This window comes from Chiloscyllium plagiosum, unplaced genomic scaffold (assembly GCF_037043375.1).
Source record: "Chiloscyllium plagiosum isolate Xiang-an unplaced genomic scaffold, Cpla_swu_hap1 HiC_scaffold_2, whole genome shotgun sequence".
Lineage (NCBI taxonomy): Eukaryota > Metazoa > Chordata > Chondrichthyes > Orectolobiformes > Hemiscylliidae > Chiloscyllium > Chiloscyllium plagiosum.
In genome coordinates, this window is record NW_028270140.1 from 807,239 (window position 1) to 833,661 (window position 26,423).

General features: G+C 43.6%; 1 protein-coding gene across 3 annotated transcripts in view; it reads right to left on the bottom strand.

Moving 5' to 3' along the window:
• LOC122563838 (A disintegrin and metalloproteinase with thrombospondin motifs 19-like) overlaps positions 1-26,423 on the bottom strand; it is a 567,067-nt gene that overhangs the window by 162,737 nt on the left and 377,907 nt on the right. For all 3 annotated transcript variants that reach the window (XM_087994240.1, XM_087994230.1, XM_087994226.1), the window contains one exon: positions 16,576-16,696. In XM_087994240.1, coding sequence (XP_087850366.1) covers positions 16,576-16,696 — 121 coding nt within the window. The remainder of the gene's footprint in view (positions 1-16,575; positions 16,697-26,423) is intronic.

Here is a 26,423-nt window from a genome sequence, read left to right on the forward strand (position 1 = left end):
ACCGAAAAGGAAAGCTTACGAAACGCTTTCTTCTTATTCCTATCTACCTGCGACTCCACTTTCAAGGAGCTATGAACCTGAACTCCAAGGTATCTTTGTTCAGCAACACTCCCTAGGATCTTACCATTAAGTGTATAAGTCCAGGTAGAAGGTCCACGCCCCCCCAACAACCCACCCTCCCTCCCCTACCACCGCAGGAATTGCAAAACCTGCGCCCACACCTCCTCCCTCACCTCCATTCAAGGCCCCAAAGGAGCCTTCCACATCCATCAAAGTTTTACCTGCACATCCACTAATATCATTTATTGTATCCATTGCTCCCGATGCGGTCTCCTGTACATTGGGGAGACTGGGCGCCTCCTCGCAGAGCGCTTTAGGGAACATCTCTGGGACACCCGCACCAATCAACCCAACCGCCCTGTGGCCCAACATTTCAACTCCTCCTCCCACTCTGCCGAGGACATGGAGGTCCTGGGCCTCCTCCACCGCCGCTTCCTCACCACCCGACGCCTGGAGGAAGAACGCCTCATCTTCTGCCTCGGAAACTTCAACCCCAGGGCTTCAATGTGGACTTCACCAATTTCCTCATTTCCCTTTTCCCCACCTCACCCCAGTTCCAACCTTCCAGCTCAACACTATCCCCATGACCTGTCCCACCTGCCAATCTTCCTTTCCATCTATCCACTCCAAGCTCCTCTCTGATCTATCACCTTCATCACCACCCCCATTTACCCATTGTACTCTTTGCTACCTTCCCCCACCCTCCTCTCTGACCTATCACCTATTATACTCTATGCTACTTTCTCCCCACCCCCACCCTCCTCTCATTTATTTCTCAACTCTGCAGGCACCTGCCTTTATTCCTGATGAAGAACTTTTGCCCAAAACGTTGATTTTCCTACTCCTCGGATGCTGCCTGACCCGCTGTGCTTTTCCAGCACCACTCTAACCTAGACTCTAGTCAAGATCCTGTTGTAATCTGACGTAACCTTCTTCACTGTCCACTACACCTTCAATTTTGTTGTCATCTGCAAACTTATTAACTATACCTCTTATGCTCACATCCAAATGATTGAAATAAATGACGACAAGTAGTGGACCCAGCACCGATCCTTGTGGCACTCCACTGGTCACAGGCCTCCAGTCTGAAAAACAACCCTCCACCACCACCCTCTGTCTTCTACCTTTGAGCCAGTTCTGTATTCAAATGGCTAATTCTCCCTGTATTCAGTAAGATTCAAATAAAACTGTTGGACTATAATCTGGTGTCATTTGACTTTGGAGAGCAAGGAAAAGCAGCTTCCACATCCAGCTTCATGGCCCCAGAAGCAACTACTGAAAAAGTAAAACTGAAAATCTTGGTCCTGTGGGATCTTGAAGGCAAAAGTGAGGACTGCAGATGCTGGAAACCAGAGTTTAGATCAGAGTGGTCCTGGAAAAGTACAGCAGGTCAGGCAGCATCTGGGGAGCAGGAAAATCAACGTTTTGGGCAAAAGCCCTTCATCAGGAATAGAGGCAGAAAGCCTCCAGGGTGGAGAGATCCCCCTGTGGGATCTTGACCCCATCCATTCAGGCAACTTCTGTTGTCCCATCTTTGGAAAGAAGACCCAAGACCTCACAAGTTGTTGATTTTAGAAGCTTTGAAGTATCTTGGCACCTCTGTCTCAACCTTTCTTCTTTATAAAAAAGGACCAAGTACACCACCTTATTGTCACACTGGCCTTTGGAATGTTCCAGAGGAAGGCTGGAACAACAGTCTTTGCAGTTTTTGATCAAAGTCTCTGTTTTTGAAATTAGCTTCACTCTTCACCTCCAAAGCTCTGAAATGATGGGGAGCATTCTCGGAAACAATGACAGAAGACTTGTCTGCACATACCCTGAGGCAAACATGAGCCCAGTTCATTTGAACTGTAGATCTCTCTTAAAATTAAATCTACATTGTCGAGCCAAGAAGGAAACTGGTAATTAGCACATAGTTGCTTTGCAGCTGCCATCATGACAGGATTTTCTTTTCAGTTGAAATTTGATATAGATCACCAACACTTTGGACACTTAAACAAAGGGGCAAAGGATGATAGGGAAGCTCCTCTCTTTGAAGTTCTGTGCAAACATCCTGCAATTGAATTTCACAGACATCCATCAAACATTCCTGTAAATAAGGTTTATCAGTCAAGTAAAAATGAAAACAACTGAATCCAGGGATCAGCCTGTGTGGGCAGCTGCCAGTACCTGCCAGAAGGTTTTTCATGTTAATTGGTCATCAGTTCAGGAATAAACTTTTTATTTTCATTATTGTTTCCTCAAATTGATTTATACATAGTTTGATGCTTGTTACAACTGGGAAAATGTCACATTTATGGGGAAATGTCCCGAAGTAAGTCTCAGTTCTCATCCATCTGATTCCACACCAGGTGGCAGTGTCAATTGATCTTGTATGAGTTAAATGCTACATGTAAATATATCCACACACGTGTTCTGATTCCCAATATAAAATTCATCACACTGATGAACAAAAACTCATGTTGACAACCAAAAAAAATCTTGTTTTATTCAATTACTTTGCTGAATGAGCACACAGTAAAACTATTAGAACATAGAACATAGAAGAATACAGCGCAGTACAGCCCTTTGGCCCTCAATGTTGCGCCGTTCAAAACTCACCTAACCTATACTAGCCCACTATCCTCCATATGCCTATCCAATGCCCATTTAAATGCCCATAAAGAGGGAGAGTCCACTACTGCTACTGGCAGGGCATTCCATGAACTCACGACTCGCTGAGTAAAGAACCTACCCCTAACATCTGTCCTATACCTACCCGCCCTTAATTTAAAGCTATGCCCCCTTGTAATAGCTGACTCCATACGTGGAAAAAGGTTCTCACTGTCGACCCTATCTAAATCCCTAATCATCTTGTACACCTCTATCAAGTCACCCCTAAACCTTCTTTTCTCCAATGAAAACAACCCCAAGTGCCTCAGCCTTTCCTCATACGATCTTCCTACCATACCAGGCAACATCCTGGTAAACCTCCTCTGCACCCGTTCCAGTGCCTCCACACAATACTGCACACAATACTCCAGATGTGGCCGCACCAGAGTCTTATACAACTGCAACATGACCTCAGGACTCCGGAACTCAATTCCTCTACCAATAAAAGCCAGTACGCCATATGCCTTCTTCACCGCACTATTTACCTGGGTGGCAACTTTCAAAGATCTGTGTACATGGACACCAAGATCCCTCTGCTCATCCACACTACCAAGTATCTGACCATTAGCCCAGTACCCCATCTTTTTATTACTCTTACCAAAGTGAATCACCTCACACTTAGCTACATTGAACTCCATTTGCCACCTTTCTGCCCAGTTCTGCAGCTTCTCTATATCCTGCTGTAACCTGCCACATTCTTCCTCACTGTCAACAACTCCTCCGACTTTCGTATCATCCTCAAACTTACTCACCCAACCTTCTAGCCCCTCCTCCAGGTCATTTATAAAAATGACAAACAGCAATGGTCCCAAAACAGATCCTTGCGGAACACTGCTAGTGACAGCACTCCAAGATGAACCTTTACCATCACCTACTACCCTGTCTTCTTCCAGCCAGCCAATTCCTAATCCAAACCTCCAACTCACCCTCAATGCCATACCTCCGTATTTTTTGCAGTAGTCTACCATGGGGAACCTTATCAAACGCCTTACTAAAATCCATATACACCACATCTACCGCTTTACCCTCGTCTACCTCCTTAGTCACCTTCTCAAAGAATTCAATAAGGTTTGTGAGGCACGACCTGCCCTTCACAAAACCATGCTGACTATCCTTGATCACATTATTCCTATCCAGATTTTCATAAATCCTATCCCTTACAATTTTCTCTAAGACTTTGCCCACAACAGAAGTGAGACTCACCGGCCTATAGTTACTAGAATGCTATGGAATTCTACTAAGGTACAAAATAAGTAGCTTTCTATTTATTTTTCAGTCCTTATGAATAGAAAAGAAGCTTTTAATAGGTTCATGTTCATCCACAAAACTGTATACTAATTTCTAATTCTAACTTGTTTTAAACAAAAAGCACAGGCAAACTATACAGGCAGGCTGGAAAATTTACTGCAATTATTTTTCATATTGGCAGTTATAAACTTCCAGCAGCCTAGAAGTTTTCCAAAGAAGCACCCCATTTGTGGGCGGCACGGTGGCACAGTGGTTAGCACTGCTGCCTCACAGCGCCAGAGACCCGGGTTCAATTCCCGACTCAGGCAACTGACTGTGTGGAGTTTGCACATTCTCCCCGTGTCTGCGTGGGTTTCCTCCGGGTGCTCCGGTTTCCTCCCACAGTCCAAAGATGTGCGGGTCAGGTGAATTGGCCATGCTAAATTGCCCGTAGTGTTAGGTTAAAGGGGTAAATGTAGGGGTATGGGTGCAGACTCAGTTGGCAATAAGGAAAGCAAATACAATGTTAGCATTCATTTTGAGAGACTAGAATACAAGAGCAGGAATGTACTGCTGAAGCTGCATAAGGCTCTGGTTAGGCTGCATTTGGAAGGAAGGATGTGCTGGCATTGGAGAGGATCCAGAGGATATTTGCAATTATGATCCCAGGGATGAGGAACTTGTCATATGAAGAGTGGTTGAGGAATGTGGGTGGGTACTCAATGGAAATTTGAAGGATGAGAGTGGATCTGATCAATACTTACAAAATACTGAGAGGGCTGGATAGAGTGGATGTGGAGATGTTTCCACTAAGTGGATAAAACTAGGGCCTGAGGGCACAGCCTCAGAATCAAGGGACAACTCTTTATAACTGAGACTAAGAGGAATTTCTTCATCTAGAAGGTGGTGAAACTGTGGTGCTCATTGCTGCAGGAAGTTGTGGGTGCCAAGTTATTGAGTGTCTTTAAGACAGAGATGAAAAGGTTCTTGATTAGTAAGTGAATCAAGAGTTACAGGAAGAAGGCAGGAAAATGGTGTTGAGAAACATATCAGCCACGATTGAAAGAGCTGCATCCTGTTCTCCAAATTCCTCTGCCTCCGCTCGGATGAGGAGACATTCTACTCACGAGCATTCCAGGTGTCCACCTATTTTGATCAACGTGCTTTTCCTCCCTCTGTCATCCAGACAGCCCTCCACCTCACCACCTCCATTCCCTGTTCCATCACTCTAAACCCCCCTATCACAATAAAGACAGGGTTCCCCTTGTCCTCACCTACCACCCCACCAGTCTTCGCGTCCAACGCATCATCCTCAAACACTTCCACCAACTCCAAATAGACCCCACCACCAGGAACATCTCCCCCTCCCACCCCTCTTTGCCTTCCGTAAGGACCAATCCCTCGTACAGTCCTTGGTTCACTCCACTCCCACCACCAAACTGCAGGTACCTTCCCCTGCAACCGGAAAAGATGCAAAACCTGCCGGTACACCAACCCTCGTCACAACCATCCAGGGCCTCAAACAGTCCTTCCAGGTGTGACAGAGGTTACCTGCCTTTCTTCCAAACTAGTTTACCGCATCAGGTGCTCTCAACGTGGTCATCTCTATATCAGGGAGACCAAATGTAAACTTAGGGAATGGTTCACTAAGCATCACAGCCGGCACACAGGGGCTGACCAGACCTCTCCGTCACCACCCATTTCAATTCCCCCAACCATTCCCTTTCTGACATGACCATCCTTGGCCTTGTCCATTGCCAAATCAAACCACAGTCCCTATTGGAGGAACAACACTGATCTTCCACCTGGGCAGTCTACACTCCAGAAGACTCAACATTAAGTTCTCCAAACTCAAATAACCTCCCTCCACATCCCCTGACTTCCTTCCCAGCCCCTCCCCCTCCCTTCCAATGTTCTCTGCCACCAAACAGATTCATTCCTCCCATTGGCCAACCTTTAGCTGTCTCCACCTATCCCCACTTCACCACCCTGCCCCCACCTCCTCCTTTATCTGCAGCTCCCTTCACACCCACCCCCAGTCCTGAAGAAGGGTTATAGCCGACTTGTCCACCTCCTGATGCTGCCTGGCTTGCTGTGTTCTTCCAGTCTCCTGCCTGTCTACCTTGGATTGAATGATGGAGCAGACTCGATGGGTTGAATGGCCTAACTTTGCTCCTTTGTCTTATGGTTTCAGATTGTGACAACAGAAATGGATCTGTATGGTGTGTTTTAACGAAAGTATGGGTATACAATCCTTCATCCGAAATTCCAAAATCCGAAAAGGTCCAAAATCTGAAGGTTTTTGTGAAATGTTTTTCTGTATAACAAGGTTGTTTGACGTGCGAACAGGTGACCCAACTCCACACCCATTCGACCCGTGTCATTCAGATGCGATGTGGCGGCATGGCCCAGCATTGGCAGGCATCAACTGTATCGCAGCGCTGGTACTAGTCACACATGGGTCTGCTGTTCGATAAGATTCTTTTATTTCACTGTGACAGTATCATTTACTCTGAAATCCGAAAATTCCGAATTCTGAAAAACAACTGGCCCCAAGGATTTCAGATAAAGGATTGTGTATCTGTAATATGGTGATTATGTGCAAATATTTGGCAATTATAAGATATTACATCTCAGTTCAAGAATGAAAGAACCACCTGTGCCAAACTCCATAAAGTCCACTGCCCTTTTCCTTTTGTGCAAGTCTTCTAGATGTGATGTAGCTGTGGTGAGCATTGATTTAGTCAATGTACTTCTATGAACTATAACAATTTATTTCACCTATCACATGCAAAATTTATTTTTGCTTATGTTATGTTAATGTCATTGTATTAACTACCTACAGACACTTCTATATATTTTGAGTTTTAAATGATAACTCTTCTATCTCAGCAGATTTAATTCTCACTTCTGTCAAGTGCACTTTACTACACCAGCTAACAATTTAAAGTCTAAAAATGCTTTCAGTCCCAGTTGTGGTTACTTTTCAAATAACTCATGTTTGCATTATGCATCAAGTTGGCAATTATCCTGCTGGGAATCAAGCAGTAAAGATCAGACTCATGTACACAGTGGTGATAACCTGAAGTCTACCCAAGCCAGAAAGCAGCAATGAAACATCCCATCTGTGTTACATTATGAAGCATATACCCTAAAGATTAATTTCTTACTGAGACCTGAGGTTAGATTGCATATGGTCCATTTAATCATGATTTGACTAGTTTGCTGTAATATATCATTGGAAATTTTAATTGATTAACATATACTTCAATATCCAAACCATTTAGTATTTAATGAATAGTCTGCCCATTTGCTACCACATAAATTCAAGCAGGGCTAGTGAAGCATGTTATAACACAAATATCCAGTCTGCTCATTGAACTGAGTTTCTGAACAACTTGCATTTATACAATTATTTCTCATGTAACACTCTTGATGTGTTTTAAACCAAGGGGCTGCTAAATGGAAGTGTGTTAACCAATAATCAGTTTCCCATCCGGAATACAGAACAAGGTTAAGCCAAGTTGCTAAACTATAATTTTAACACTAAAAGCCTTTATATTCCTGAAACAACTTGCCCCATACTTTTACCAACACCTACTACTTATCTCCCACCTGTTGCTAGTCACCTTCCCACTTCCTTTTCTGACCGTGACCCTCACCAACTCTGTCTGTGACCCTCAGGTTCACTGATGTGCTCTTCCTGACTCTTGCACTCATCAACTTCAACTCTGACTCTGTACTCACTAATTCCCCCCATGATCCTTGTGCCTGTCAACTCCCTAATGCTTAACTCCCACCATAACCCTCACAGTACCTGGGGAGGAGGTTTGACTGCCACATAAACACAGTGGCAACAAGAGCAGGTCAGAGGCTAGGAATACTGCAGTGAGTAACTCATTTTCTGACTCCCCAAAGCCTGTCCACTATCTGCAAGGCTCAAGTCAGGAGTGTAATGCCCCAATAACACTCAATAACATCCAGGACAAAGCAGCCCATTTGGTTGGCACCACATTCACAAGCATCCACTCCCTCCACCACCATGCTCAGTAGCAGCAGTGTGTACTATCTACAAGATACACTGCAGAAATTCAACAAAGATCCTTAAGACAGCACCTTCCAAACCGACAATCACTTCCATCTAGAAAGACAAGAGCAGTAGATACATGGGAACACCAAGCCACTCACCATCCTGCTTTGGAAATATATATGTGTTCCTTCAATGTCGTTGGGTTGAAATCCTGGCATTCCCTCCCTAAGGGCATTGTGGGTCAACCCAAAGCAGGTGGACTGCAGTGGTTCAAGAAGGCAGCTCACCACCACCTTCTCAAGGGGCAACCAGGGACAGGCAATAAATGCTGGTCCAGCCAGTGATGCCCACATCGCACAAATGTTTTAAAGAGGCAAATTTTATTGAATTCAAATTCAACCATATGTCACTGTGGGATTTGAACCTGGATCACAGAATATTAGCAGGGTCTTTGGACAAATAGCTTCATGATAATACCACTCGATCATCCCCTCAAAGTGTTTTGGTCATTATGGTGATCTGCTGTGTTCCCATAACACATCCTGCAGAGAATTGTGGACATTAAGGACAGCGAGACTCTGAGAGAAGATTGCTCATTGGAGGAAGAAGAGGTTCAGGAGGTGAGGGAGCAGAAGGAACTGGAGGTCGAGTGAGAGAATGTAAGGTGCTCCAACTGCTCAGGGAGATGCCAGTCATAATCTATGGTCATGGAGATTTTGTCATCCTACCATGATCGTCAGGGATCATTTAATTCAGTTCAGCATAGCTCCTCTGAGCCAGCGTGAAAGATGTAGTCTAGATGTCAGTCTGAGGTGCTTGAGCTAACACATCCAGCACAGCCTGAAATATCGAATCACTTATCAATGACAAGCGATTTACACCTGACCAGAGCTTGTGTCCTCACAATGGAGAGATCCTTGATTTTGTTCAATAACTTATACCACTTTCCTTGTTCTGTCAGCAATAAAACCAGTGTCATGTACGTGGTTTCAAATGTCAGTTGCCATAAAGTGTAAAGAATGCACCTTGTTGTCAATGATGGTGTGAAGGAACCCCTGGGACACACTCAGTGCTTCCTGCAATGTGAGAGTCTCTGCTCATACTCACTCATAAACCCTGTGATCTCAGAGGAGGTGAAACATGCCATTCACTTGACATTTCTGGTGGCCAACGTTTATATGAAGTTAATCCTCATCCCAGGGATACCCACAGGGGCATCTCAAAAGGCATTGGACTGCATCATATTTGATGTTGTTGCAAAGATCTCCACTATCAGAGGAATTAAATAAACTGATGATAATAGTGGAAGTCATGAGGAGTCTTATCCTTACCCGAGACAATCTCAGCCCATGCCTGGTTCCTGGGCTGTCTGGCGGGGTACATTATCTGGGATGTCTACTCAAACATCTCTCTATCACAATACAATTATTGGCTCCAAGCCTCACAATATCATATGCAAGCTAATCACCTGCATTTTCAATGATTAACAAACAGCTGACAGGTGAAATGTCAATGTCAGGGATCTCTCCCTGAAGAGTCCTACAACAAAAAAACTGCTCAAATTCCTTTCCATGCTTCCTTGACATATTGTGTAGTATTTAGTTTTAAAAAAATCTGTTAAAGTAACAATAATATGTTTATCACTGACATCATTGAAATGTCAGTTAGAGTCATAGAGTCAGAGAGATGCACAGTATTGAAACAGACCCTTCAATCCAACCCGTCCATGCCGATCAGATATTCCAACCCAATCTAGACCTACCTGCCAGCACCCGGCCCATATCCCTCCAAACCCTTCCGATTCATATACCCATCCAAATGCCTTTTAAATGTTGCAACTGTACCAGTCTCCACCACTTCCTCTGGCAGCTCATTCCATACACGTACCACCCTCTGAGTAAAAACGTTGCCCCTTAGGTCTCTTTTATATCTTTCCCCTCTCATCCTAAACCTATGCCCTCTAGTCCTGGACTCCCCGATCCCAGGGAAAAGACTTTGTCTACTTACCCTATCCAGGCGCCTCATAATTTTATAAACCTCTATAAGATCACTCCTCAGCCTCCGACGCTCCAAGGAAAACAGCCCCAGCCTGTTCAGCTTCTCCTGTAGCTCAAATCTTCCAACCCTGGCAACATCTTTGGAAATCTTTTCTGAACCCTTTCAAGTTTTACAACATCTTTCCGATAAGAAGGAGACCAGAATTGCATGCAATATTCCAACAGTGGCCTAACCAATGTCCTGTACTCAATACTCTGACCAATAAAGGAAAGCATACCAAATGTCTTCTTCACTATCCTATCTACCTGCAACTCCACTTTCAAGTAGCTTTGAACCTGCACTGCAAGGTCTCTTTGTTCAGTAACACTCCCCAGGACCTTACCATTAAGTATGTAAGTCCTGCTAAGATTTGCTTTCCCGAAATGCAGCACCTCGCATTTATGTGAAATTATCCTCCAATAAAATAGAAAGAGGATCCATGTTTTACTGAGAAAGATTCTGTTTTGAAAGAATAATTTAACAGACAATTCTAAGTTAATTAGAATAATAAATATTTACTGATATAAAATGGTTTTCTAAAACAAATCACTGAAATAGGTAGGAGAAAGTGAGGTCTGCAGATGCTGGAGATCAAAGTTGAAACTTTATTGCTGGAACAGCACAGCAGGTCAGGCAGCATCCAGGGAACAGGAGATTCGACGTTTCGGGCACAGGCCCTTCTTCAGGAATGAGCAGAGAGTGTTCAGCAGGGGAAGATAAAAGGTAGGGAGGAGGGACTTGGAGGAGGGGCGTTGGAAATGTGATAGGTGGAAAGAGGTCAAGGTGAGGGTGATAGGTCGGAGTAGGATGGAGGCGGAGAGGTCAAGAAGAAGACTGCAGGTCAGGAAGGCGGTGCCGGGCTGGAGGGATCCGGCTGAGACAAGGTGGGGGGAGGGGGGATGAAGAAACTGGTGAAGTCCAAGTTCATCCCCTGCGGTTGGAGGGTTCCCAGTCGGAAGATAAGACGCTCCTCCTCCGACCGTCGGGTTGTTGTGGTTTGGCGGTGGATGAGTCCAATGACCTGCATATCCTCGGTGGAGTGGGAGGGGGAGTTGAAATGCTGTGCTACAGGTTGGTTGGGTTGGTTCGTCCGGGTGGCCCAGAGGTGCTCTCTGAATCGCTCCGCAAGTAGGCGGCCTGTCTCCCCAATATAGAGGAGGCCACACCGGCTGCAGCGGATGCAGTAGATGATGTGGGTGGAGGTGCAGGTGAATCTGTGGCGGATATGGAAGTTTCCTTTGGGGCCTTGGAGAGAAGTGAGGGGGGAGGTGTGGGCGCAAGTGTTGCACCTCCTGCGGTTGCAAGGGAAGGTGCCGGGAGTGGAGGTTGGGTCGGTGGGGGGTGTGGATCTGACAAGGGAGTCGCGGAGGGAGTGGTCTCTACGGAAAGCTGATAGGGGAGGGGAGGGAAATACCCAACCCAACCAACCTGTAGCACAGCATTTCAACTCCCCCTCCCACTCCACCGAGGATATGCAGGTCATTGGACTCATCCACCGCCAAACCACAACAACCCGACGGTCGGAGGAGGAGCGTCTTATCTTCCGACTGGGAACCCTCCAACCACAGGGGATGAACTTGGACTTCACCAGTTTCTTCATCCCCCCTCCCCCCACCTTGTCTCAGCCGAATCCCTCCAGCCCGGCACCGCCTTCCTGACCTGCAGTCTTCTTCTTGACCTCTCCGCCTCCATCCTACTCCGACCTATCACCCTCACCTTGACCTCTTTCCACCTATCACATTTCCAACTCCCCTCCTCCAAGTCCCTCCTCCCTACCTTTTATCTTCCCCTGCTGAACACTCTCTGCTCATTCCTGAAGAAGGGCCTGTGCCCGAAACGTCGAATCTCCTGTTCCCTGGATGCTGCCTGACCTGCTGTGCTGTTCCAGCAATAAAGTTTCAACACTGAAATAGGTACACAACCTACAAGGGGATGGTAACATTACTCACCAAGACAACAAATTGACCTACACTTTAGAATAACTGCATCATAGATTCTGAATTTGGCAGTGGAAGGTTTTGTAAGTTGCTCTGGGGTGAGGGGGTTGGGAGTAGGGAAGAGTGGCTGTGTTTGGATTTTCCCACACATTGTCCTGACATGATAGATGTGATTCCAGTTGAATGAGAAAGACGCTGGAGCAAGAAGTAGGAAGAGATAGGCAGCTGCTACCAGAAGCATGGAAGGGGTTTTGATTCCAATCTCCAGCAGAGGATTATTCAGAGCTGGGAAGGTAGGGTTCCAATTCAACCTCATGGAGCATTCTGATTTGTTGACACCAGAGCTTGATGGAGGAGATCAGTTGATACGGGTGGGCAGGGTTGGAATCAAACAAAGAGGATATATTTGCTGTTCTTGGCCCACAAGCAGTGCTGTAAAAATACTGACCATTTCCCTGAGGCATCTCTCATCTCCCTCAGTGAGTTCTGAAAAAGGGTCACTGGACCCGAAACGTTTGCTCTGTTTCTCTTTCCACAAATGGTACCTGACTTGCTGAGTTTTCCCAGCAATTTCCCATCCTCCATCTCCCCTCACGTTTGGGGTTTCCAGACACCTGGAAAACAACAACTTTCGGTTGAAGAACCTGGAGGCTGCCTGCCTCATTCAAATAATTAAGTACCAAGCCACCTCCTGAAGACAGGTTGGCCACATGCACCTATTCAGCATGGCAATGGGTTTGTAGTGGCAATGGAGTCAGGTTTGATTCTGAAAATTTTAGCAACACCGCAATTCTCAGCCATTGGTTTTTGGGAGTTCACATCCAATTTATATTATTGATGCTGGTCAGTGACTGATACCTATGTGGTCAGTGACTGCAATCCAACACTGCCAGCATAATTACAATGTTGGGTGGTATCGCAGTGTACATCCAATTTCCACAGCCAGGATGAGGTGTTTTTATCTTGCACATTTGCACTGTTGTGCAGAACACTGCTACAGAAATCAATCAACTTTAGTGAGCCTGAGTGACAGTACTCCCTTTCTCCGACTTTTAAAAAGATTTCATATTAAGTTTAAGTCCTTCCCAAGAAATCCATTCAATCATCCAGGTATTTGTAAATGTGGCTTTACCTGGATTTGGAAATATATTAACAATGATACAAGATTATGTACCAAAAGACTATCTCGTTCTTCACAATTTCAATCTAGTCCAAAATCAATTTCCTTACTCTACCTCCTAAGTCACACTGCCACTTTCATTCTGATTTACATTCAAACTTGCCTCACATTAATACAAAGATGGTGGGTAAAATTGGCCTGGAATACTTATTAATTCAAGACTTAGTATCAATGTTATAAAAAAATTCATTTGGATTAAAAAAATAGTACATCACAAAAATATACTGGAGCAGATTTTCTAAGCATAATAACTGAAATGGTTAAGCCAGGTTCCCTTCCAGGTACACGCTCTTCACACCAATATTTCCTGTAATTGCTGTGCCTTGGAGCAGAACAATCTGTCCTAAAATCTTTACTAGCAACTTTGCACAATTTAGTGAAGTATATTCTTTGCAAGTTAAAAGAATTGTTCAGTGAAATGTAGCAATCCACATTAAGAAATACAGGAGGGTAAGTGCTGCAATGATCAAGTAATTATTGAATCTAGTCTAATAGTTTCTATGACCTAGCATTTTATCCATTATTACAGAAGACCACAGCATTTCAGCTAAAAATCATAATAAGCGATCATTTTGACAGTATACTACAATTGAAAAGCATGACATGAAGTAATGAATTTGAGTTACTCATTAAACAAATGACCCTGGAGAACCTGATTCATGCTTTGTGGGGAATGTGTGTAAATCAAAAGTGTCATACAGTTCAAATAGAATGTCAAGTTAAACCTGCTTGGAAAAGTATAGCATTAAACACTCTTAGATGAAAGAGGATTCAATGAGTTGAACTTCATAGGAACTTTTTTATGAGAAAGCTTTCTCGCTTTCTCTTATGCAGGTATAAATGTAGAACATGTGTATATATGAATGGTATGTATTTAATACCAGGGAACAAAATGATAAAAAGTCTACAGCCTATATGTAACATCAACTCAGCTTCCCAACATCTGTGAGTTTGTACAATTGAAGAATGAGCTAATTAGAGACAGGAACGTATTAGGAATAAGAGATCTAAAACTGACTAGGAGAAGCCAAATCTGCATTCAGAAGAGCAATGGACCTGTTGAAGTTGTGAATCCACAGGTTGAGTATATTCATAGTGGACTGATCCAGGTCTTGCATAGTGCTGACAGTTATGCTAGGCACCCAGGGCATAACAATCACGCACAAGTGACAGGATGCAATTACTGCAGAAAACAACAGTGCAAAAATGAAGGCATATTCAGAATGGGGAAACAAATGTTTTTACAACAGTTCATTGAATCATTTTGCACACAAGTGCATAGCTACAAAGAATCATGATAGACAGGTACAGCAACTGAAGATTCTGATGAATGACAAGGTTAAGATGTCTTGAAGGAGAATATAATCTCTAAATAGATGATAATGCAAGATTAGTTCAGCATCAACTGAGGAGAGTTCCAGCTGACCTTGAGGTCAGCCTGAAAGACAAGAGAGAATAATTGAAAAACAAACAGCAATCAAGAACGTGACAATTCCTATAGAATGGATCAACAGCATGGTCACAGGGTAACAAACTGGAAACCTGAGAGTATGCATTGAGCAATAGAATATCAATAAAGCCTTAAATAGGTTGCATTACCCTATGCAAAACACTGAAGGAATTTTTGGCTCAATTTGAAAAGGCAAAAATCTTTACCATTGAAGATGTAAAGGATATTTAGTGCCAAGTGTGGCTAGATTAAAGCAACAACCATTTATCCACATTTTGGATGCTCTTCAGGAAGTACAGATAGTTGTATACAGCAATTGGCATTTCCACTGGTCCACAGCTTATCCATGTCAACAACACAAGACTGTTTGTGATCTTTCTGGATTGGAGATAGTGGATGATCTGCTAGTTTTTGAATGTAGAAATACAATGGACAAAGCCATTGCTGATCACAATCAAAATCTACTAAGACTGCTTGACAGATCTCACCAGGTGAACTTGAAGTCGAAGAAGAAAAAATTGTAAATGAGGATATCAAGTACACAGGAGGGCATTTACTAACAGCAAATGGTCTTGCTTGTCTCTCCAACAATGGTGAAAGCAGTAGTAGTTATGCAGCGATGAACAGATGTAAAAGCTGTGCCATGATTTGTTGAATTTGTTAACTATTTGTCAACATTGTTGCCTAACCTATCATTGGAGTGTGAACTGTTACGCCAAATAATGGCCAAATACATTCAATGGTTACAGAATAAGGAACAGCATTCAATAAATCCAGCAAGTCGTGATGGAGTCGTCAGGGCTGAAATACCACAATGTAAATGAAGAAGTTAGCCTGCAGGGTGATATTAGTGAGACCAGCTTTGAAGCAACCCTATTGCAGCAAACTCAACTGGTTTCACCATTCATGGTACTAACACAAACACAAAGCTCAGGTTGAGAACAGCACTTGGCCATTGATTTTGCTTGTGAACATTTTCATTAACAGTGACCTGGAAGAGGTGAAGTGATAGTTGAGTCTGATGACAAGCTGTTGCTATCTGATCAAAAGCATCTGCAAAGAATTTTACTTCACTTCAAGAGATATCATCTGGATGTTACAAGCAAGGGGAGCAGATGCATATTGCAAATATACTGTCAAGAGCAACATCCAACGTTGGATTCGTGTCTTGGGCTGAAAACATTAGTTCACATCACCTCAGAGTTTAGATCTATGAACTTCCTATTTACTCCATCACAAAGTTTGCCAACTTCTCCCTCTTTAACATGACTCACCTCTGCTCTGCATCAATCCATTTGCTTTTGAAACTCTCAGATCTGCACATGCTGCCCTCACACTTGACATCATTAATGCTCTTACAGCTGGTTACCACCTTTCACCCTCTATAGACTTTAGCTTATTCAAACTTCTGCTACCCATATTCTAAGTCACACCAGCCCTGCTCTTACCTCCCGCCCCCCACTCCACTGCTCATCTTTCTACAAAATCCATTATAGCTTTGATTTTAAAATTTTCATCTTAGTGTGCACATTTCTTCACAGCTTTGCCCTTCTTTACCTCAGTAACCTCTTCTACTCTCTGAGAACTCTACATTCCTCCAATACTTGCCTCCTTCATGCCTGCTTCTCATCTTCACTGGGCCATGTTTTCGGTTTTCCTGGGCTGTAAGCTCTTGAATTTCCTCCCTGTTCCTCCCTGACTCTGTCTCTTAAGAGAGTCATTGAAACATCCATCCGACCACTTGTCTAATGTCCTTTTTTGGTAGATTACACTCCTGTGAAGCCCTTTGGGTCATGTTACTATTAGAGAGGTTCTATAGAAATGCAGGCTCTTGTTATTAGTGCTGGATACCTGAAAAACTGACAGTACATTGTTGATACACAGTTTCAGAATTTGCTCCAATAATTGTGCAGAGATCTTGCACACAACGTGCATACACAGCAGTAGCAAATAATTCGACAGTCCACAAAACATTTTACATTCACAGAACAAAACAACATACCTGCCCCTCTCGTGTGATTAAAGTCTCCTTTTATAACTTTACATGATTTTCCATTCCCGTTGCACACTCCACAATGATCTTCTCTGGCTGAGGAATCTAACATGCCATCACAGCCAATTTTCTATGGAAAATTAAACAAGTTTTTTTTACTGAAATACCTTCACCCATTTTATTATGGTCATTACATATCAGTTTATTAAGAATATTTAAGGAGGAACTTAACATTGATGACCAGTTGAACCAATTGGGCAAGTAGTTAAAATTGCCATCTACCATCTATGAGGTACAACTCAGGAATGTGATGGAATATTTCCCACTTACCTGGTTGACTGCTGCTCTAACAACACTCAAGTAGCTTAACATCTCTCAGAACAAAGCATCTCATCCACATTAAAACTTACTCCCTACATCACTAACTCACAGTGACAGCAGTGTGTACCACTATAAGATGTGCTCCAAGAACTCACCAAGGCGCCTTCCAAACTCAGGTTCAACCATCTAGAAGGACAAGGGCAGCAGATGAATGGTGAAATCACATTTGCAAATTCCCCTCCAAGCCACATACCATCCTGGCTTGGAACCTCCTCCACATTCTCTGTGTTACCAGGTCAAAATTCTCAAACTCCCTTCCTACCAGCATTGTAATGCTATGTACTCCCTGTGGACTGCAGTCAGTGTTCAGGCTAGTGGCTCACTACTACTGGACCATCATAAGGGCAATTAGGGATGGGAAATAAATGTTGGCCCACCCAGTGACACCCACATCCTGGGGAAAAATAATTATAAAAGAAATAGACACTATGATTTTGTGGTCATGCATCTGATTGATAGGGTGATGAGATCTTTATGTTTATCATGTTACTGCATACTTCCTTTAGCTGTGAAGTGAGCCTGAGGAAAGGGATGCTAATTTCCTAGTACTTCCCCAAGGCCATCTGTAATCTATTTGTTCAAACTGGTAAGTGTTCTGTGGGAGCTTTGCCCAGATTTACGATAACTGGTCTTGCACTATACACCCTCCTAGTGCTTAAATCCTGAACTATTCAAGCTTGCAAGCTGTGAGATTCCTTATTCTATTGACAGTAACCAATGTTGGCAAGTCAGGTCTGGAGATATGATTCCCACAGCCTCTAGATTCTGCTTCCAAATTGCACTTCGAGCATATGCATAACACTGTAACATTTCTCCAACTTGTCTCACAACAATCAGCTGCAAGGGCAAGGTGAGACCCGCACAAACATTAATTAGTTCAAAATACAAACCAAAATCTATTTATGTACAATAAAATGCAAAATCTGCTCATAAGGGAATATGTAAAGCTAGACACCTTTGGTTAAAAATTTCCCTTTTGGTGCCATTGGCAATATGAGACCATATGCAACCTAAAGCATTAGTTTTACAAAACAAAGTTATTGCTCACGTTTTTACTGCAATTCATTTGTTTAATTACAATTGTAAACTTTTCCATATGTCAGCAACAAAAAACAATGTTTTAGAATGTAAGTATTTTCCTTTGTTTTCTTGTGAAATAACTCCACAGAGGCTGGAACAGAACCCCTGACACTCCTGTTGATATATATTTTATTAAACAAATTACAAAACAGTTTACAAAAAACATTAACAGCTGTACACAAGAGACAGCAATTTTACAAGGGAGAGGAGCAGCAAAGCTAGGCCCCGAACCCTACCGTTCAACCATTTTACAGGGAGAGGAGGACAAACCTCAAATCCCAGTTCCACATATGACAAGACAGTGACAATGACATTTGTACATTAGACAATACCGTTACATACAAAAGTGCAGACAATACAGACCCAGCAAGCCCCTGCCCCTCCCCACTCCTGTTTATATCTGTCAGCCAGGGCTTCCTGATTGGATCAGATTAACAGCCCCATTCAGAGAGCTCATTTTCCATGAGGTCCATCTGGCTGACCTCATTGCAGCTTTATTGATACAGATGAAATATATTTATCACATTAAATAAGAGTTTTTCATAAATGTTTAATCCATCAGCTGTAATCAGTTTGATTTTAATGGACTGTCAATAGGAGGCAAGGGCCATCCATTAATGAGATGGCTTATGATGTCCATCAGCCGTCCTCGCTCTCAATCAGAGAGAGATAGACTATGAGACCTGCCTGCAAGGCAACCAGAGATAGAACCCCAGGTGTCTGTCCAATATGAGATTTTGTTATTTTGATCACTTTGCTGGCACTTGCAGTATAGCCCAGATTATATCTTCGGAATGATTGGCTTGTGCTGTATAGATTGGCCTTGCAGAGAGAGCTTATGGGTGATGACATGGAGGATCACCTTGCATGCTCAGTTGATGAGGCCTTCCCATATCCTTGGCACTACCTGTCCCTGCCCAAATGTTTGGGTCATTTGTAAACTTGGCAACAATGCCCTCAGTTCCTTCATCCAAATTATTCAGAACCTCTTTTGCCACTGCAGGTGATGAACAGCAGCTGTCTGCATCTGAGGGCTTTGCTTGAAGCTGACTGCCCCTCCCCTCTGCAATGGCAGAGGAGGCTCTGAAAAATGACCCAAACATTTGGGCAGGGACAGGTAGTGCCGAGGATATGGGAAGGCTTCTCTTGTTTTCTTGCTACCCAGACTCTGCTGGTCACCCTGTGGTCATGACCAATGTCTTCTCTTCTCTGGGTCATTAGTGGACTCATCAACTGAGCATGCAAGGTGATCCTCCATGTCATCACCCATAAGCTCTCTGCAAGGCCAATCTATACAGCACAAACCAAGTGGAGTTCAGTTGGCTGCCCCTGCTTGCTGGAGAGATGAGTGAGGAACTGATAGGTTGAGCTGTCGCCTTGTCGACCTCTTGTCCTGATAATGCCTATCTGTGGTGATTGACACTACAAGGGTTTGTAAATCTGAACCCCTATTTCAAATCTCTGGATTGGGTCACATTCTCCATTAGCATAATCAGTCTCCCATGGAGCATGGTGCAAGTTAAGACGAGAGCATTGTGGTCTGGATGAACTCTTCCAATGCCCTTGCAAGTTTCACATAGTCGTTGGGATCTCCCCCAAATCTCTGCACATCCACTCAGCACTTCTCGATGAAGACTATTGCAAAAGCTTTGGCATTGTCATTTTTACCAATGAATTGGGCTCCTCCACTATTGATGCAGAGAATATCCATGGAGCATTCTCTTCCAGTGGAGTGTTTAATTGTCCACTGCCATCCATGACTACACGGGGCAGGACTGCAGAGTTGAGGTTTGATCTGCTGTTGAATTTGCCCCGTCAATGCCTCTGAGCCTGCTCAGTGAAACTCTGCTGCTGAGGTTGGCAGCTATTCATTGGTAAGCCAGCACTGAATTGAAACAGGAAGTTGGGGTCAAGTGGGAGCAGAAAATGTGCTCAGCTTCCCCTGTGTCACTCGTTCACTTTCTGTTAAACTCTGGCCTGTGGCTGCCTTATAAATACATGCTCAATTTTTGTACCATGTAAAGGTCCTGTAAATTATAACATTAAGTTTACAGTCATTAGAAAAATATCCTGAAACTTTCATCAGAAATTCTGAGTTAAAGTTTGCACTTTATGACATACCTGACTTACATATTTGAATAGGAATGCAGATTCTATTGCAGTATTTAAGAAATTAGAATATTGTTACCTATATAATCCTTACTTATTGCCTTGTTGAAACATGTTATATATGACACAGGTTAGAGCAATGAACAAAATTTCTTTTTTATGAAGCACTGTTGTTCAATGTACTCCATTTATACACCATTTTGGTAATCTCATACATTTATCTCGAATAATCCTCTGTACTAAGAGGAAGTAATACTATCTACTTAACTTTAATCTAATTGTTGAAACTTTATTGCTGGAACAGCACAGCAGGTCAGGCAGCATCCAGGGAACAGGAGATTCGACGTTTCGGGCACAGGCCCTTCTTCAGGAATGAGCAGAGAGTGTTCAGCAGGAGAAGATAAAAGGTAGGGAGGAGGGACTTGGAGGAGGGGCGTTGGAAATGTGATAGGTAGAAAGAGGTCAAGGTGAGGGTGATAGGTCGGAGTAGGATGGAGGCGGAGAGGTCAAGGAGAAGACTGCAGGTCAGGAAGGCGGTGCCGGGCTGGAGGGATTTGGCTGAGACATGGTGGGGGGAGGGGGGATGAAGAAACTGGTGAAGTCCAAGTTCATCCCCTGTGGTTGGAGGGTTCCCAGTCGGAAGATAAGACGCTCCTCCTCCAACCGTCGCGTTGTTGTGGTTTGGCGGTGGATGAGTCCAATGACCTGCATATCCTCGGTGGAGTGGGAGGGGGAGTTGAAATGCTGTGCTACAGGGTGGTTGGGTTGGTTCGTCCGGGTGGCCCAGAGGTGCTCTCTGAATCGCTCCGCAAGTAGGCGGCCTGTCTCCCCAATATAGAGGAGGCCACACCGGCTGCAGCGGATGCAGTAGATGATGTGGGTGGAGGTGCAGGTGAATCTGTGGCGGATATAGAAGTTTCCTTTGGGGCCTTGGAGAGAAGTGAGGGGGGAGGTGTGGGCACAAGTGTTGCACCTCCTGCGGTTGCAAGGGAAGGTGCCGGGAGTGGAGGTTGGGTCGGTGGGGGGTGTGAATCTGACAAGGGAGTCGCGGAGGGAGTGGTCTCTACGGAAAGCTGATAGGGGAGGGGAGGGAAATATATTGGGGAGACAGGCCGCCTACTTGCGGAGCGATTCAGAGAGCACCTCTGGGCCACCCGGACGAACCAACCCAACCACCCTGTAGCACAGCATTTCAACTCCCCCTCCCACTCCACCGAGGATATGCAGGTCATTGGACTCATCCACCGCCAAACCACAACAACGCGACGGTCGGAGGAGGAGCGTCTTATCTTCCGACTGGGAACCCTCCAACCACAGGGGATGAACTTGGACTTCACCAGTTTCTTCATCCCCCCTCCCCCCACCTTGTCTCAGCCGAATCCCTCCAGCTCGGCACCGCCTTCCTGACCTGCAGTCTTCTCCTTGACCTCTCCGCCTCCATCCTACTCCGACCTATCACCCTCACCTTGACCTCTTTCTACCTATCACATTTCCAACGCCCCTCCTCCAAGTCCCTCCTCCCTACCTTTTATCTTCTCCTGCTGAACACTCTCTGCTCATTCCTGAAGAAGGGCCTGTGCCCGAAACGTCGAATCTCCTGTTCCCTAGATGCTGCCTGACCTGCTGTGCTGTTCCAGCAATAAAGTTTCAACTTTGATCTCCAGCATCTGCAGACCTCACTTTCTCCTCGAAGATTTAATCTAATTGTCCCTAACACACTGAACACGGTTTTTTAGTTCTGCTAGTATCTTTATGACATCATCTGTTAACATTTTTAAATACTTCTAAACTTCAAACATTTGCTGTTTTGTGGCTTTTCAAGTTGTACTCTAGCATTTATCATCTTACACAAAGACCTTTTCTAAACCAAATCATTTCAGAAAATCAAAGTCAACATAAACATTTTAAAATTGGATGTGTAAATCTAAAGATCTAAAGGGTATTTTACTGCTACGTTTAACTTGTAAATATAATTTGGTTGTTCTTTGATTGAGAATTTTAAAATGTAAAAAGGACATAAAAAGGGAAAAAAAACAATCGAAAGCTTGACAATAGCCAAGGCAGATGGAAGGAAAAAGTTAAGGATGAAGTTCGACTGAAGTAACATTTTAGCGAAGGTACTGTGGAGGGAAATGTAACAGCAGAAGTCAAGCTTCTCTCAATCTGCCCAATAATCATTTGCTACAATATTTCAGCTTACTCAATCTCCAAAATAACCCTCCTCAAAGGGAAGAGTTTAAACTACAGTTAGTTCTCGGACCACCACCCATAACTTGTTCTCCAGTACGTTGATGATATTATTGGTACTGCTTCCCTCTTTTGTCCAGAATTGAAAACATTAGTCAATTTCGTTTCCAATTTCTACCCTTCCTTCACCTTCACCTGGTTCATCTCTGACTCCTCTCTTCCTTTCCTTTATAGCTTGGCTTCCATCTCTGGAGGTAGGCTGACCATCATAAGACTTTACCTATAGGAGCAGAGTTAGGTAATGTGGCCCAACAACACTGCTCTCCTAATCAATTAGGGCTGATATGTTTTTCAACCCCATTCTCTTGCTTTATCCTTTATCCCTATTCAAGAACTTATCTATCCCTGTCTTAAATACTTTCAATGATTTGGTCTCCACAGCCCTCTGCAGCATTGCGTTCCACAGATTTGCCCCCCCCCCCCCTCGCTGGCTGAAGAGATTCCGCCTCATGTCACCGATATCTATTACAAACCCACCAAATCCCACAGTTACTTCAACCATACATTCTCACACACTGCTACCTGCAAGGACTGCATCTTATTCTTCCAGTTTCTCCATCTCTGTCATATCTGTTGTGAAGATACCACTTTCCACAGGGGGCTTCAAAAATTTCCACCATATTCCTCAACCGAGGATTCGCCACAACTGTGGTTGACAGGGGCCTCAGCTATGTCTGGCCCATCTTTTGCACCTCTGCCCTCACCCCTTCCCCTTCCTCCCACAACACTCCCACAACTCCCCAGGTCCTCACTTACCATCCCAACAGCATCTGCATCCAAAGCATTGCAAGCCACTATTTCTACCATCTCAAATGGGATGTCATCACCAGACACATCATCCTCATCCCTCTCCTGTCAGCTTTCCACAGGAACCGTTCCCTCTGGGACACATTGGTCCACTCCTCCTCCATTCCCAACACCTAAAAATAGCCCTACAGCACCTCCCCCAGCAATTGCAAATTGCTTAATAATATGGACCAGACCAAACCCCCTCAAAATGTATTAGGAAAATAGCCTAGACCCTAACATCTTCCTATTTTAAAAGTAAGTGTAAGACATTGTGTTCCAGCTGCAATTTGATTTGTCGAACTACTCAACCTTAAGCAAAACACACTTTATTTTCACACTACAGTTAAAATACAGAAAAAGTAAAAATAAAAAAGAAAAGAATTGGCTTAATTATAATTCTATGGAAATGCATAACAAAATAATACATATATTAACTACTTCTAATTAACTGCTCCAATATAGCAACATTCCATCAACACATCCTTGGCAAAGGCAAGTTCAGTAAAATAGATTGTCTCGCATACAATTCTAGCAGCAGAAAGAGAACCCCAGCTTTTAGCTGTAACAGAGAGGGGAATTAGAGCTTCCACATCAGTTTCAAGATCTCAGCAACTGCTGAAAACTAAAACTAAAAATCCTTGTTCTGTGGGAGCTGACCCCACCCATTCAGGCTTATTCTATTGCTCCAACTTCAAAAAAAGACTCAAGGTCTCACAAGCTATTTACTTTATTGGTTTTGAGCAGACTGCTTGGCGTCTCTGTCTCAATCTTTCTTCATTGAAAAAACAGGATGAATACATAAATCCATAGTAATGTCACAATAACACCTGCCCATTTACCTCTTCTCTCCTCATTATCCAAGGCCCCAGACACCTTCCACGTGAAGCAACACTTACCTGCACTTCACTCAATCTAGGCTACTGTATTCACTGCTCACATTGTCGTCTCTTCTCCACTGGGGAGACAAAGCTCAGACTCTGTGACAATTTTATAAAACAGCCACGTTCTGTCCATAAAAATGACCCTGAGCTTCCAGTCACCTGCTACTTCAAGAAACCACCATGTTTACATTGCCAACATCTCTGTCTCAGCCCTGCTGCAGTGTTCCAGCGAAGTTCAGCACAAGCTCAAAGAACAGCATTTCATTTTCTATTTGGGAACCCTGCAGCCTCCAGGACTCAACACTAAGAGGTTGGACACCATCCAAGATAAAACACCTGGTTTGATTGGCACTACATCCACAAGTGTCCATTCCCTCCACCAGCGATACTCAGTGGCAGTAGGGTGTGCTATCCACAAGATGCACTGCAGAAATTCACCAAAGATCCCCAGATCTTCCATACCCATTATCACTTCCAGCTTGAGAGACAAGGGCAGTAGATCCATGGGAACATCAGCACCTGCAAATTCTGCTCCAAATCACTCATCATCCTGACTTGGAAACATATTGATGTCCCTTTACTGTTGCTGGGGCAAAATCCTGGGATTACCTTCCTAAGCACATTATGGGTCAACCCACACCTTGTGGACTACAGATGTTCAAGCAGGAAGCTCACCATCACCTTCGCAAGGGCAACTAGGGATGGGCAATAAATACTGGCCAGCCAGCGACACGAGTAAATAAAAGAATATCAAACCTCTTTAATTCTGTTAGAATTTTACAGGTTTCTATGAGATTCACCCTCATTTTTCTAAATGCCAGTGAATACAATCCTGAGCAACTCAGTCTCTCCTTTTACGTTAGTACTGCATCAGAGGAATCATCTGGTAAACCTTTGCTGCACTCTTTCTGTAACAAGAAAATCCTTCCTCAGATAAGGGGACCAAAACTGTACACAATATTCCAGACATGGTGTTGTCTCGCCAATGCTCCATATACTTACAGCAAGACATTCTCGTTTCCGGTACTCAAATCCTCTCACTATGAAGGACAATGTACAGTGTGCCTTCTTTGTTGTCTACTGCAACTGCACGCTTACTTTCAGCAACTGGTGCATTAGGAAACATAGAAAATGCTCAAGTTACAGACATTCATAACATAATCTGGCTTCCTATTTTTGCACCAGAGCCGATAACTTCATTCTTATCCACATTACACTACATCAGCCGTGCATTTGCCCATTCCCTCAGCCTGTCCAGTTCACACTGCAACATCTCTGCATCCTCCTCACAGTTCACCCTTCCGTCCAGCTTTGTGACAACTACAATGTTTCAGGTATCACATTTAGTTCCCTCATCTAAGTCATAGCTAGGGTCCTGGTACCGTTCGCAGTGGTACCCCATTGGTCACTTCTGAGCCATTCAGAAAAAGGCCCATTTATTATTTTTCTTATTTTCCTTTTATCTTCCTTTTTTTCCCCATACACTATCCCCTAATCCCTGCACTTTAATTTTACACACTAAACTCTTCTGTGGGACTTTGTTGAAAACCTTCTGAAAGTCCAAATTTTCTCACTACACTCCTCAGTACTATCTAATTTCATAATTAAACAATCCTTATAATCAGGCCAGAATTACACCACATATTGGCTCTTGGATTTTACTCCATAGTTGCCTCACACAAGCCAGTGAGACGATTCTGCTTGGTTTCCTTTCTCACTTTCCTAGATGGCCCTGGGGTATTTTATGAATAGGGATAAGAAAGGGGGACATCAAATCTCATCCTAATTTGTTGCTTTATTTCTAATTTACTGAAGGAACAGCTTTCAATAACAAGAATTAATGAAATGTGAACTCAATTTATGTGTATTCCTGAATTTAATTCAGCCTGTTTATGCTTTATTGGGGAAATTCTTCATATAAATTAATTTGACTTGCTAAGTAGATTTGGCCCCGCACAAAGTAAAATAGGGAAAATGAAATAACAAGAACACAGCTGAATCCCAAAGGTGAAGCGAGGGTGACAGCCTTTCATACCAAGATGACCTTTGACCATGTGGAAAGAAGGAACTCTGATAAATTTAATGGAAAGCAGGAAGAACCTCCCCGCTGGTTGGAGTGATCCCTAACACAAAGCAAGATGATTATGGCTGTTGGACACTGAAGATTTCAGCTGAACAGACATAATGTGGTCTCCTCTACATTGATTTGGCTCCTCCAAATCAAATAATAGGTGTCATCTCAGCTCAGACAATGCATTAAAAGTGTGAAGGTAAAGTCTGTACAAATGTTGAGTCAATTCTATTTCTAAAGTGGGGCTTACAGAATCTTACATGGATTTATGCAGTTTTTGAGCAAAATAAAATGTACTT